Genomic DNA, 15140 nt, shown 5'->3' with positions numbered 1-15140 from the left:
TTAAATGAAAGTTGCATATAAGAGTTGAGCAGTTGGTTTGAGAATTACTTACATATCAGAATTACGCGGATAAATAAAGAGCATGTTCAAGATTATAATTAGATACAAATACTGTATTTGGTATGAGTGTGTTATTGTAGGTTGGGTCAGTCCAGCTGCTGGGATCTGGAATAACGCTCCAATTTCATAAACATTGGCTAAAACTTGGTGAGTCAGCCGGAAATCCCATCAAGGCTTCTTTATTACTACTTGCTTTCAAGGCTTGTACATCATTTTCAGCAGCGGCTCGGAGGCTGATTCCACCCTCGGATAACTGCTTTTTACTTCTGGGGGAGATTAACATTTTACAATTAGAAAAGTTTCTAATGCTTCGAGTTCTCGTTCCGTGTAATTGTTTTGGGTGCAGCGGTTTGACGTCCTTTGTTTACTCGTGCAAATTTTAAATACTGTACTTCTAAAACGCTCAGGTTTTAAACTTTTTTTCAGTCTTTTGCATTATCTTCCACTTTGTAACAACCATTCTTATAGTGTATTTTTAAAGCGTAGTTTGTAATTCGTCGTTTTATCTCAGAAGAATCAATGAAAATATACTTTTGTGAAGTATCTTTTCAGATCAGTCTCCTGTTTTTGTTTCAGCTCTCCCAGTGCACGCAGTAAAGTTTGCTGCTACAATGGCCAGCTACCTTTGGCCTCTGCTGCTGGGCACCTGCTTGCTCCCGTCCAGCTGCAGGGCCGCCCCCGAACCCGTGCACTTCCCGGACACGGACCAGCCCGCGTGCCCGCAGCGCTGCGACGTGTCCACGTGCCCGAGCCCCAGCTGTTTCCATGGTTACGTGCACGACGCCTGCCGCTGCTGCCTGGTGTGCGCCGCCGCCGAGGGACAAGTCTGCGGGAGCGCGCGCGATGTGGCTTGCGGCGACGGTATGGAGTGCAAACCGCTTTTCGGCAAGCGGGCGGCAAAGGGTCCGGGTGTGTGCCGGTGCAAGTTCAACTACAGAGTGTGCGGCAGCGACGGCAAAACCTACGATAACGTATGCAGACTCAAGTCAGCCAGCAGGAGAGCCGTGCAGCTACGGCTGCAGGCGATAGTGCAGGTTAAGAAAGGCGAATGTGAACCAGGTGAGCTCTGCTTTTATATCCCGCAGCCACTGGCTCTGTTAAAGCACCGCTTCCTACCTCCAGCAATTTTTTAAAATGTTCTTAACAGATATCATTTATTAGTGTATTATAATCTTTCAATATCAAATCATTGCATGTAAATAATAAACGGTTCACAATTTGGAACGCCCAGAATAAACCTATGCAAACTTTCATACAAATTTAGGGATGGTTCAAAGCTCATGAAATACCTGTCACTTATTCTGAAGCACTGATCAATTAATCAAAACTACAGCTTGAATTTCCTATGTATTTACTATAATTGGTTAATTTGAAAATAGTATAGGGTATGGTTTATCTAATGGACATTTTTAACAAATGAAAGATGTTAAATTTGCATTAAATGTTTTTGTTCACTGCTATGTATTAGATCTGCTGCCAGTTTCCTATAAATACTAAATACATATTGAAACTCTCCATATTTGAGATCCTTTTATTGTTAGGTTCTGTCAGTTTAATGATATTTCCTCATTTGCTACTTGATTGAAATGCAGCTGTTTACTACATTAAAGTGCATCATTGTTGTAATACCAGATGTTGTAAGTAGTTTATAACGTCTTCAGCAGGAATGCCAAAGTGGGAATGTAATTGGCACAGCAAAATGTTCTCGCTCTCTACAGTGCGATTCCGTAATTCCTAAAACAGTTGTGCCTAAATGGATTTATTATGGAATTCTGAAGGAACTTTATACTGATTGCAAGAAGTCGCCGTGGGTTATTATTTTTTGCAGAATGTAATCCATTGTTGTGTGAGGAAGGTTTTTTGCTCATAGGTAGTTATTATTGGAGTAAGGTTGCTTCCTGTTTCTTTCAGGGCCAAGATAATGCTAAGAAAGGATCTCTTCAGTGAGAGAAAATTGATGCATTTTCCCACCGACTTTGACACTTAGCATTAAAATATTGGAATTCCTTGCTCTCACAGTGATAGAAGAATATTAGTACACTAAAACTCTTGCTTCTGATTAATGAAAAATGTTAAACTCCTATCAATTTACCAAAAACTTTACATCTACCACCAGACAGGTAAATAAGTAGCCAGCTGTAATTCATACGCACAAATTGCTGGAGGAGCTCAGCAGGTTAGGTAGCGTCTTTCGGGGGAAATAAACAGTCAAAGTTTTGGGCTGAGACCTGTTATCGGGACTGGAAAGGAAGGGGGCAGAAACCAGAATGAGAAGGTGGGGGAGGGGTTGAAGTGGGAGGTGATAGATGAGACCAGGTGAAGGTTGGTGGAGGGTGGGAGAGAGGGGGATATGATCCAAGAAGCTGGGAGGTGATAGGTTCAATGGTTAAAGGGCTGCTGAATAAGAAGCAATCTGAAAGGTTAGGACAATGGACCAAAGGGAGGTGATGGGCAGGTCATGAAGGCAAGGGAGGGGAAGAGAAGAGGTGAGAGGCCCCCAGAATTGGAAAAGAAAAAGTGGAAGTGGGAGAAGAGGGGAATGGTGACTGGAACTTGGGAAGGTCAACCTTTCTGCCATGAGTTTATTAATAAATGATTGAATTTCACAATGAAAGTGGAGGTGGATTCACCATGAAGGCAAAATCCAATACTTGAAAGGTGTAATTGAGCTTGTTGCCTTGAAGGCTGTGAAATTAATTCCATAATGGAACAGAATTTCAGAAGCAGAATAGCATGCAGCTGTTGTTGTAATATGCACTTAGCAGACGGACAAAGAATGATTATCTACCCCAGGATAAGTTGTGTTTTGACGATTATCCGTAGAGGTTGCAGAATGCTCTTCGGAAAGTAGATCATCTTACAAACTTGGAATTGTGTTATATTGGTGTTTCAGTGAAGCTGCATTTTTAGGAGACAGCTCATTCAAGTGGTGTTCCCAGGTGGTATAATGTCTCCGTTACATTTGAAGAACTGTATATAAGGCAGCAACTGGAATGTTATAGCTGATGTTCGGACCTTTGATAAAGAGTGGGTTTTTATTTCCAGTCACCATTCCTGGTCCCTCTCCTGGAAGTACAAGCATGCTCATAACAGTGAATTGATTTGATTTGGCTTTTATAGTCCACTTCTTTGGCAAGAATTCCCCACCCTACTTGAGGACTTCTCCAGTCTCCAGCCTTCCTCCTCCTCTTGGACACCCCACACCAGATCTTTTCGTCTCGACTTGCCAACGAGACATTAACCTTCGGCACTTCTCCGCCCTCGTTGAAACTTACCCCCTCTAGATGCTCTGCCCCCCTACTCTCTCTGCACCGATACCAACCTTACCATCAAACCCACAAACAAAGGGGGAGTTGTTGTAATGTGGCGGACTGACCTCTACCTTGTTGAGGCCAGGCGGCAGCTCTCAGACACCTCCTCTTCCTTGCCCCTTGAAAAGGACCTCACTCTGGACCGTCAGGCCACTGTCACTTAGCTCATCAAATCAGGAGATCTCCCATCCACTGCCACCAAACTCATAACTCCCTTACCCACAATATTCCTTGCTAGCTCCTACCCAAAATCAGTAAACCTGATTGTCTATGTAGACCTATTGTCTGTGCTGGTTCCTGCTCCTCTGAACTGATGTCTTCATAACTTGACTCCATTCTACCCCCCCTTGAATCAGTCCCTTCCCAGCTACATACATTCGTGGTGCCTCACGTGCTCTCGATCTCTTTTAACAACCTTCAATTCCCTGGCTCTGCCTTTCACTGTGGATGTCCAGTCCCTTTGCTATTTTATCCCCCACCAAGAAGGGCTTAAAGCTCTCTGCTTCTTTCTCAACAAAAGACCCAACCAGTTCCCCAGCACCACCCTCCTCCATCTGGCAGAACTGGTCCTCACCCTCATCAATTTCTTCAGCTCCTCCCACTTTCTCCTGACTCACGGGGTAGCCATGGGCACCCCTAAGGGCCCCAGCTATGCCTGCCTTTTCATTGGCTAGGTAGAACAGCCCATGTTCCAAGCCTTTCCTGGTTTTGCTCCTCAACACTTCCTCCACTACATCGATGACTGCATTGGTGCTGCTTCATACACCCATGCTGAGCTCATCAATTTCATCAATTTTGCCTCCAGCTTCCACCCTGCCCTTAAATACACCAGTCCATTTCTGACACCTCCCTTTCCTGTCTAGATCTCTTTGGTCTCCATCTCTGGAGACAAACTGTCGATTGACATCTTTCATAAACCTACTTATTCTCATGGTTATCTTGTCACCCTGTCTCCTGTAAAAATGCTATTCCATTTTCTCAGTTCCTTCACCTCTGCTGCATCAGTTCCCAGGATGAGGCTTTCCTTTCCAGGATATCAGAGATGTCTTCTTTCTTCAGATAAAAGGGCTTCCCTTCTCCCAGCATTGATGCTGCCCTCACCTGCATCTCCTCCGGATGTCAGCGCTCACCCCATCTTCCCACCGCCTTAGCAGAGATAGAGTTCCTCTTGTCCTCACCTACCACCCCAAGAGCCTCTGCATCAAACACATCATTCTCCACAATTTCCGCCACCTTCGATGGGATCCTACCATCAAACACATCTTTACTTCTTCCACTCTCCGCGTTTTTTCTATAGATTGCTCCATCGTTGATTCCCTTGTCCATTCGTCCCTCCCCACTAATCTCCCTCCCAGTACTTATCCTTGCACATGGGAGAAATGCCACACCTGCCTATTTATCTACTCCCTCAGCTCCATTCTGGGCCCCAAACAATCCTTCCAAGTGGGGCAACACTTCACCTGCGAATCCGTTGGGGTCAACTATTCTATCTGGTGCTCCTGATGTGGTCTCCTCTACATTGATAACACTCAACATAAACTGGGGACAGTTTTGTTGAGCACCTCTGCTCTATCCATCAAAAGTGTTATTTCCCAGTGGCCTAATTCATATCCCCATTCCCATTTTGATCTGTGGTCCATGGCCCTCTCTTGTGCCACGATGAGGACACTCTCCGGGAGGAGGATCAACACCATCTAGCCTCCATTCTGATGGCATGAATATTGATTTCTCCTTCTGGTAGTCTTTTTCCTTTTTTTTCTTTCGCCTGCCCCTTCCCTCAGCTTCTACTCCCCACTCTGCCTCTTACCTCTTATCCATACCTTCCTATTGCCTCTCCCTGGTGCCACTCCTTTTTCTTTTCTCCCATAGTCCACTCTTGTCTCCTATCAGACTTTTTTTCTCCAGCCCTTTACCTTTCCTACCAGCAGTCACATCTGTCACCTTCCAGCCTATCCTCTTCTCCCCTGCCCCCAAACCTTCTTATTTGGGCTTCTTTCCCCTTCCTCTCCAGTCCTGATGATGGGCCTCGGCCCAATATGTCAACAATTCATTCATTTCCATGGATGCTGCCTGACCTGCTGAGTTCCTCCTGCATTTGGTGTGTGTTGCTCTGGATTTCCAGCATCTGCAGAATCTCCTGTGTCCCTGATGTATTGTCCAGCTTTTCTGCTCCAGTGAAGTGCATTCATATTTCCAATCAAGACTAAAGAGGCAGAGTTTTCGATGCTAAACTCCAAAATATTCACTGCACCCTTTCCTTTATTCCAAATATTTTCCTGTAGTGGAGAGTGACTAGAGCCAAACTCGGAATGTTCACTTGGCTACTAAAAGTAACTGGGTGAAACTCCAGGATGCAAGTTCAATATTTCCAGGAATACTCAGTCCTGACCATCTGCATTGCATGAGTGATCCTTTCTCAGTCTGAACAGTACTAGGAAATTGATCCTTTAATTATCTGTGATCAGCTGTTCTTTTACCCTCCCGTTTGAATTCCAAATCAGATACAGTATTTAGTAGCACTTGAAGGTTACACTGAGCTATTATCTCAGAAAAATAAATTGTGATATTTCAGATCCAAACCACCCAGTGGAAAGAAAGCATATTTTCTCAATGTTGTCACTCTTGAGAACTACCAATTTACTCTCATCTTTTGGTTGTGTATGTACCCTTTTGGCAAATGATCTTCCCTAATGGACTATACAGCATACCGCTGCATCACAGAGGGTTTGCGGTCCTTGAAAATTGTCTGTATTGTAATTTTCCGTGATGCAAATATTTACAAAATTTTATGTTTCTTTTTTACTTTGTGTTTAAACATTGTAAGAGTAGACTGTCAGTCTGTATTTCAAATTTTTTTGGTAGTGATTTAGATTTCTTTAAGGCTGAATTTCTCTTGTATGAACTGCAGTAATGCAAGGGATTACTTACCGCCTGTTACAGCACTGGTGTTTAGGGCAGCAATGAAGGTCCCCCATCTCTAGCGGTGTTCAGGGCTTCCTTCATCCCATCAGTAGCTTTCTCTCAGTTTTCACTGTTGTCGGCCATTCAAATCCCAGGTGGAGTCTCAGGAATACCGTCACACTCAGATCTAGAAGGAATCTTCATTGCTGTTTCCATAACAATTTTGTTTTACCAGTCAGCGTTGTTAGCCCTGAACTGAACCCCTGAACCTGGAGGACTGATGGTCTGTCCTTTACCCTTTGACCTGCCTGGTATGGGTTACCAAGAGCCAAAGCATAAAGCCCTGACTCCAGCCAGCATCGCTCGCTGGGTCATTGAGGCACAGAAGCCTCCAAACTACGACAAGGCTGTGGTCCTCCTGGAGGACTGCAGTGGGTACATTCCCAGAAAAGTGTCATCTTAGCATATAGACAGTAGCTCCTCTTGCTACTTAAATGGGTGTGTCTGACTTTAGATGTCAGGATTATTGCGAATTTCAGAAATAATATCCAACATTTCTTCTGATTAGTATAGATCATTCACATCCAAACAGTCCAAGATATAAATTCAATTTTATCGCGGATGTTGTGGAAAAGATCGCACCTGCAGTTGTTCACATTGAACTAGTTTTAAGGTAAGCATCATGAGAATAAAGTGCTTTGAAACTGGCATATGAAGGTATGATAGAGGAACAATGGCAGTAATTTCTGGGAGTAATTCAGAATACACAGGATCATTTCATCCCAGAGAAGCATTCTAAAGCGAGGATGATGTCGTTGTGGCTGATAAGAGAGGTCAAGGACAGTACAAAAACAAAAAAGAAGCATGCAATATTGCAAAAACTAGAGGGAAGCTAGAGGGTTGGGAAGCACTTAAAAGCCATGAGAAAGCAACTAAAAGACACTAAGGGAAGTAAAGATAAATTATGAAGGTAAGCTGGCCAATAGTATGAGATACCAAGAGTTTTCTCAGATATATAAAGTTAAAGAGAGGCAAGGGTGAACATCAGATCACTGGAATTGGACGCTGAAGAGGTAGTAATGGGGAACAAAGAAATGGCATAGGAACCGAATAAGTATTTTGTGTCAGTGTTCAGTGTGGAAGACACCAGCTGTATGCCAGAAATTCCGGTGGTGGTGGGGGGCGGGGGGGGGGGAGCGCAGAAGTGAGTGTAGTCACTATTATTAAGAAGAAGGTGCTTGGGAAGTTGAAAGGTCTGAAGGTAGATTAGTCCCCTGGACCAGATGGACTACACCCCAGGGTTCTGAAAGAGGTAGCTGAAGAGATTGTGAAGGCATTAGTAGTGGTCTTTCAAGAATCATTACTCAAGAATGGATCCAGAGGACTGGAGAATGTGAATGTCACTCCATTCTTTAAGCAGGGAGGGAGGTAAAAGACAAGGAATTATAGGCCAATTAGCCTGACTTCAGTAATTGGTTAGATGTTAGAATCCATTATTGAAGATGAATTTTCAAGGTACTTTGAGGCACAAAATAAAGTAGGCTGAAGTCAGCATAGTTTCCTTAAGGGGAAATCTTTCCTGATAAATCTGTTGGAATTATTTCAGGAAATAACAGGTAGGACGGATAAAGGTGCATCAGTGGATTTTGTTTACTAGGATTTTCAGAAGGCCTTTGACAAGGTTGCTAAAGGAGAAAGGGACCCTGAGCATTACACGAAAGGTACCAGTATGGATAGAAGATTGGCTGATTAGCAGGAGGCAAAGAGTGGAACTAAAGCGGGCCTTTTGGCTGATGGTGACCAATGTTGTTCCATGGAGTCGGTGTTGGGTCCACTACTTTTCACACTTTATGTTAACGATCTGAATGATAGAGCTGATGGTATTGCAGCCAAGTTTGCAGATGATAAAAAAAAGTGGAGGGGCAAGTAACACTGGGGAAATGGAGTTTGCAGATCAACCTGGACAACTTGAGAGAATGGGCAATGAAGTGACAAATGGAATACACCTTGGGAAATGTAAGGTCATAGACTTTGCTCGATGAAATAAAGGTATAATCTGCTTTCTAAATGGGGAGGGAATTCAGAAATCACAGGTACAAATCAAGGACTTGATAAGAATTTATAAGCCATTGGCCAAACATTTGGAGTATGGTGAGCATTTTTGGACCTTGTATATTTTTGGACCCTGTATATATAAAGAAGAATGTGTTGGTGTTGGAGAGGGTCCAGAGATGGTTGACCAGAATGATCCCAGACACGAAAGGGTTAATGTATGAGGAGCGTTTGATAGCTCTGGGCCTGTGTTCACTGGAGTTTAGAAGAATGAGGGGGGAATCTCATTGGACGATACTGAACATTGAATGGATTGAAGATGGAGAGGATGTTTCCAGTAGTGGGAGTTCCTATGACCAGAGGGTGCAGCCTCTAAGTACTTCTTTTAGAACAGAGATGAGGAGGAATTTATTTAGCCAGATGTTGGTAAATTCATTAATGCTTTTAACTGTGGAGACCAAGTCTTTGGATCTACTTAAAGCAGAGGCGAACCTTATGGGGAGAAGGGAGGAACCAAGTTGCTGTCTGTAAAGAGTTTGCACGTTCTCCCAGTGACCGCACAGGTTTCCTCCAGTTACTCTGGTTTCCTCCCACTGTTCCAAAGACCTGTGGGTTAGTAGGTTAGTTGGTCAGATGGGTTTAATAGGTTGGTGTGGACTCGCTGGACTAGAAGGCCCTGTTACCGTGCTGTCCCTATAAATGATAAATACATCATAGAATGCTGTTGAGATGGAACGATCAAATGACAGAGCAGACTTGATGGGCAAAATGGCCTGATTTTGGTCCCGTGTTTTATGCTCTTACCCAAGGCACAGTATACTTGATTAAATTCATTAATACCTTTTTTCTCCTGGGACATGAGAATACCTTGAAAGAGCGAAGTTCTGTTCTGTTTCCATTTCCAGGTGCCCAAAGGAGGGGGTTGATAGATAAATGTTAAACATTATAACCTTTTGGATAGCCTTCTAAGTTATGTTAGTGCATTGTTCATGAATATAATCTGAGTTTTAGTATGAAGTGGACTTGAATTCAGCACCACTAATTATTACTCCTATTAGCATTTATTGCACTTATTGTAATGTCTTCCCACTTTCCCAGTTTTTCCAGTTGTCAGCTCTGTAGAAATTGAAATGTCTCTCCCCATGCACATCAGTGGGAGCTCAAGGTGATCCAATTAAAGCTTCTTACAAATGCCCAAATATGGGAAATAAAGTCATACACTCAGTGGCCACTTTATTAGGTACACATACCTGTACACCTCATTAATGCAAATATCTAACCAGCAACTTGACACATAAAAGCACGTGGACATGGTCGAGAGGTTCAGTTGTTTTTCAGACCAAAGTCAGAATGAGGAAGACATGTAATCTAAGTGGCTGTGACCATTCTAGATGGAGTAGCTTGAGTATTTTAGAAACAGCTGGTTGCTTGAGTTCCTCATGCATACTAGTTTCTAGTGTTTACAGAGAATTGTGCAAAAAGCAAAAAAAAAACATTCAGAGATTTGTAGTTCTGTAGATGAAAAATGCCTTGTTAATCAGAGAGGTCAGAGGAGAATGGCCAGACTGGTTCAAGATTGACAGGAAGGTGACAGTAACTCATGTAACCACGTGTTACAACAGTGGTGAGCAGAAGAGCATCTCTGAATGCACGATGCGTTCAACCTTGAAGTGGATGGACTACAGCAGCAGAAGACCACAAACATACACTCAGTGGCCACTTTATTAGGTGTATATGAGGTCCACGTGCTTCACTGAACAGAACATTACAGGAAAAGACTTTTCTTCATTTGCTTCACCATTGCAAAAAATTCAGATAAAGCTATATCTGGTTTGTGCAAGGGTTAGAGACTAACAAATTTTGGGTGGAAGCAGAGAGGCTGGGCAGTAGGCTACAGATCAGGAATTGCAGGAGGAGTCATTGCGCAGGGGTTGTTTGCAAGAGGTTTGAACGATGAGGTCTAAAAACACTTTCTAAGGATAAAAATGTTGAAATGCTCCTTGTTGATTCATTCTTTCCACTGAGTTCCTTATTGTCCAAAAAACTATCAATTTCAACACATATACTCAGAAAGTGTACAGAATTCCAAGTATTCCTTGTATATTTTTTACTTTGTGGTGGAATAAGTGACAATTACAATTGAATCAAATGTGAAATTTGAAGAAATATGTTATTTCTTGTCAAAATCTAGTACTTTTCTCGCACTTCGATGTTTAACACATTAAGATGTTGGCAAGCATGAAGATTTAGTGAAGTTTGAATGTTGGCAACATAAAAAGTTCATTGCTTTCTTGAAAAAATGTAAAGAAAAAGTCCTGACGCTGTTTCAATTTTCCTCATTTGTTTAGGCATCCTCTGCTAAGACGAAACATCCCACTGTCGAGTGGCTCTGGCTTTATAATATCAGATAGTGGGCTGATTGTGACCAATGCCCATGTAGTAGTATCCAAAAACAATGCATTATCAGGTCAGCAACTGCTGAAGGTCCAGGTACACAATGGAAAAGTCTACGAGGCAACAATAAAAGATCTTGACACAAAGTCAGATATAGCAACAATAAAGATTGATCCTAAGGTGAGTAAACCTTTTAATTGGAAAATAAGTTTTATATTAGTACTTTTATTCTTAATTATCACCAGAGAGAGAGAATTTTTTTTCTGCCTGGAGGGCTGGATCAGAATCCATACCTGTAATACCTGCGTGAAGCTAACTGTGGAAATGCAAATCAGAGAAGTGAATCATGTGAGATATCTCCCAAGGCAAACTTCACCCTCAGTATTTAAACTAGACATCTAAGCTAAAATAAATAAATTAAATTTAAGAAAGTAGTTGCTAACCCAATCCTCATCTCAAGTGGACACAACAATTAGAGAATCACAATTACAGATTCTGGTTAAAGCCCAAGGGGAGTGCACTTTCCAACAATGCATATCAGGCACAGTTGATCCACGTTTTCACAGGCTGACACCAGTTGTGTGTTCGTTGGGTCTCTAGTGGAGAAGTGCCAGCTGCATTGAAAGTGATAACTTGGGTTTTTTTAGTGCTTAAAATATATAGCAAAGTGTATCTGATCTTCTCAAGTCTTAACAAGCGTCTCACTTATCAGATCATAGGAACAGGTCATGAGTAAGCAGAATGTACTTAATTTCTTATCTCCTCCGAGGTTTCTGTCAATTGCCCTTTTCTTCCATATAGACAGTAGCAGGACCCATGTAGCTGCATGTCAGGAAGGTGCTTTTTGCTGACAGTATTTGTGCTGCAGCTTCCATCTCTCACTTTAAAGACAATCAGCTGTCTTTAAGGTGATGCGACCATTTGCTTTGTGCACTTTGTGCTGAGAACTGTGCCGGAATGTGAAGAAGTTATCCTTATTTTGTCCACAAGGTGTTGTGTTGCATATTCACACCCTACCCAGACAATTTCCACTGTGCCAGAACAACAGTATTACTCCTATAAATTATATGGAAGTAATATTGTTGTTCTAGCTGCATGGAGAAATCAGTAATTTTATAAGAAATAGTCCTGAAAATGAAGATAGACTTTTGAATGATGTTTTTTGTAACCAAATTGCTGAACTCAATTCCTGTTTTACAATCAGAATCCATCAAAAGGCTTTGATTGTAAATGGTAGTTACTTAGAGTAAGATGCAGCAAAAGATGTAAACAAGCAGATGGTTTTGGATTTTCCCAAATGGGCTGAACTTGGGTCTATCAAAGTCAAACCCAAGAAACTTCAGAAATTGGGAAGATCAATTTTAATGTTATTATTTACCATTTAGACCATAGGAAATAAGATGTTATTTGTTAAAATAACATACTTGTATATCAGTATATATAAATAGCTGTTAGCATGACACTATTACATTGGGGATCCTTTCAATCCCAGCATCCTTTCTAAGGAGTCTCTGTACATCCTTCCCATGGAATACATGGGTTTTCTCTGGGTCCTCTGGTTTCATCCCACAGTCCAAACACATACCAGGTTGGTTCATTAGTCATTGTAAATCGTCCCATGATTAGGTTAGGATTAATCAGGGTCATTGGGGGTTGCTGGGTGGTGTGGCTTGAAAAGGCAGAAAGGCCTATTCTGCAGCGTATCTCTAAATAAAAAAATAAATGTATGATATTTTGCAGAGAAAACTACCCGTGCTGCCACTGGGTCGCTCAGTTGACCTCCGACCAGGAGAATTTGTAGTCGCAATTGGAAGTCCTTTTGCTTTGCAAAATACAGTAACAACAGGAATTGTCAGCAGTGCTCAGAGAGATGGGAAGGAACTGGGTCTAAGAGACTCAGACATGGACTACATCCAAACCGATGCTATAATCAATGTAAGCACAATATGTCAGAGTACTTTCATAGCATGATGAGTACAGCCTGTGGCATTCAGCTTACAACATTTGTGGTGGTGCAAGTGCAGATTTAGTTCATTAATTATATCTGCTCCCTGAGCTATTGTCAGTAAGAGCAGCTGCATTTGCCAGTGTGAATGGACTGGATTGGGGAGCATGCCTTATGAGAGTAGATTGAGTGAACTCGGCCTTTTCTCCTTGAAGCGACGGAGGATGAGAGGTGACCTGATAGAGGTGTATGGATAGTCAGAGGCTTTTTCCCAGGACTGAAATGGCTAGCATGAGAGGGCACAGTTTTAAGGTGCTTGGAAGTAGGTACAGAGGAGAAGTCAGGGGTAAGTTTTTTTACGCAGAGAGTGGTGAGTACGTGGAATGGGCTGCCGACGATGGTGGTGGAGGCGGATACAATAGGGTCTTTAAGAGACTCCTGGATAGATACATGGAGCTTAGAAAAATAGAGGGCTATAGGTAACCCTAGGTAATTTCTAAAGTAAGGACACGTTCGGCATACTGTATGGTGCTGTAGGTTTCTATGTGAAATCAACCATATCAAAAAGAAATTAGATGCAGGGAATCAAAAAGAGACATTGAGAAGTGTAGCTTACCTAGCACTGCCTTTTAGGATTCTGTGTCCTTTGGTCAAAGCAAAGAATTTTAACGTTAAATATAACTTCTGACACTCTTAATGTTATTACCGTTATAATTAAGAATGATCATTAGGTAATCAATTCTAACAGTAAATCCTAGCCTAAGCTAACATTTACTCAATTTTAAAGTTCAAAGTAATTGCAAGAGGAACTGGTTAGATTCACGTAAAGGTTACTGGTTTTCTCTGAGCTCCATATTTGGCATCCACTTTTTATGCAGAAACTGCAATTTGAAGTTACAGACTCCTACAGGTATTCCTATATGCATTGTTTTCACCTTCCTCTGCAGTGCCCTTGCCTCGGCCTCCTCTGCAATTCACGTCAGATGCTCTCAGTTTCACATCATGTCCTTTTCTTCTTGTTACCGCTTCCAGACAGCTGGTTCTAAATGAGCAACTACTGGTCTCAATATTCTTAAATCTGTCCTTAGTGAACCCTTCTTTATGATTAGGAATGTCCTTTAACATATTGGGTACTGAACAGGTTTCACTTTTTATAGAAAATACACAAATATAGAAGATGCATTTGTAACCTGGGAGTAACTTGTAAATTGATGCTCGCATAAGTTTGTCCTTTTTCTGCTACATCTGGAAGTTTAAAGGCTAGCCATACTGTCATCAGTATTCATGGCACAGGGAAGGTTAATATAAATGCTTACTGTTCTCAGTTTTAGACATAAACCATGGAACAGTACAGCACGGGACAGGGCCTTCAGCCCACAATGCTGTGCCAAACCAGCTAAAGAGTAAAACAGAGACTAATCCCTCCTACCTACACAAATCCATATGTCATGTGCCTATCTATACGTCTCTTAAAAGCCTCTAATGTATTTGCCTCTCCCATCATACCAGGCAGTGCATTCCAGGCATCCACCAGTCTCTGGGTAAAAAACTTGCCCCTTACATCACCTTTGAACCTACCCTCCCCCCACCTTCAATGCATGCCCTCTGGTATTAGACATTTCAACCCTGGGAAACAGATACTCCCTGTGTGATCTATCTATGTCTCTCATAATCTTATAAACCTCTATCAGATCTCCCCTCAGTCTCTGCTGCTCCAGAGAAAACAACCCAAGTTTATCCAGCCTCTCATGTTAGCGCATGCCCTCTAAACTGGGCAGCATCCTGATAAACATCTTCTGCACCCTCTCCAAAGCCTCAACAGTAGGGTGACCAGAATTGTATGCAATACTCCAGATGTGTCCTAACCAGAGTTTTTTTAAAGTTGCAACATAACTTCTTGACTTTTGACTTCAACGCCTTTTTCCAGAATATCTCTCCAAATATTCATAGCTACTATTCTTTCGAGAACATTTACTTTCCACAATTGCTTTTGTTTCCTTGGACAGCCAGAGATTACCTGGCTCGAAGTTACCTGATTCACACTGGTGGGCATGTAAACCCACACATTACGTTATAATAATCACATGCTTATATGGGATTCACAACAGATTCTACATATTTTATATAACTTCATTTTTGTTAAAGTAGAAGGAACTTTTGGTAATAAATTCCATGGAATAGAGATTAGATAAGGGATCCAAAAATGCTCACAACACAAGTGAGGTTCAACAATGCCTTATAAAGCCACAGCATTACATCTTTGTTTTTATAACCTATTCCTTTCAAAATAAATGCTAGCATTGCATTTCCCTTCTTCACCACCAACTCGACCTGCGAGTTAACATTTACTGAATCCTGCATGAGGACTCCCAAGTTCCTTTGCACCTTTGAATTTTCTCCCCATTTAGAAAACACTCCTTCTACTAAAGTGCATGACCATACACTTCCCTATGCTATATTCCATCTGCCATTTCGTT

At 42.0% G+C, this 15140-nt stretch overlaps 1 protein-coding gene across 1 annotated transcript in view; it reads left to right on the top strand.

Annotated features, from left to right (window-relative positions):
• Nucleotides 1–291: 291 nt before the first annotated feature.
• Nucleotides 292–15140, top strand: part of htra3b (HtrA serine peptidase 3b) — a 40949-nt gene continuing 26100 nt past the window's right edge. The window contains exons 1-5 of the mRNA XM_072254689.1: nt 292–467; nt 637–1119; nt 6846–6945; nt 10673–10898; nt 12459–12653. Of these exons, the coding sequence (XP_072110790.1) occupies nt 672–1119; nt 6846–6945; nt 10673–10898; nt 12459–12653 (969 nt within the window). The 5' untranslated portion in view covers nt 292–467; nt 637–671. The remainder of the gene's footprint in view (nt 468–636; nt 1120–6845; nt 6946–10672; nt 10899–12458; nt 12654–15140) is intronic.

This window comes from Mobula birostris, chromosome 4 (genome assembly GCF_030028105.1).
Source record: "Mobula birostris isolate sMobBir1 chromosome 4, sMobBir1.hap1, whole genome shotgun sequence".
Taxonomy (NCBI): Eukaryota; Metazoa; Chordata; class Chondrichthyes; order Myliobatiformes; family Myliobatidae; genus Mobula; species Mobula birostris.
The sequence above is the reverse complement of the archived record's forward strand: the minus strand, read 5'-3'. Positions and strand labels throughout refer to the sequence as shown.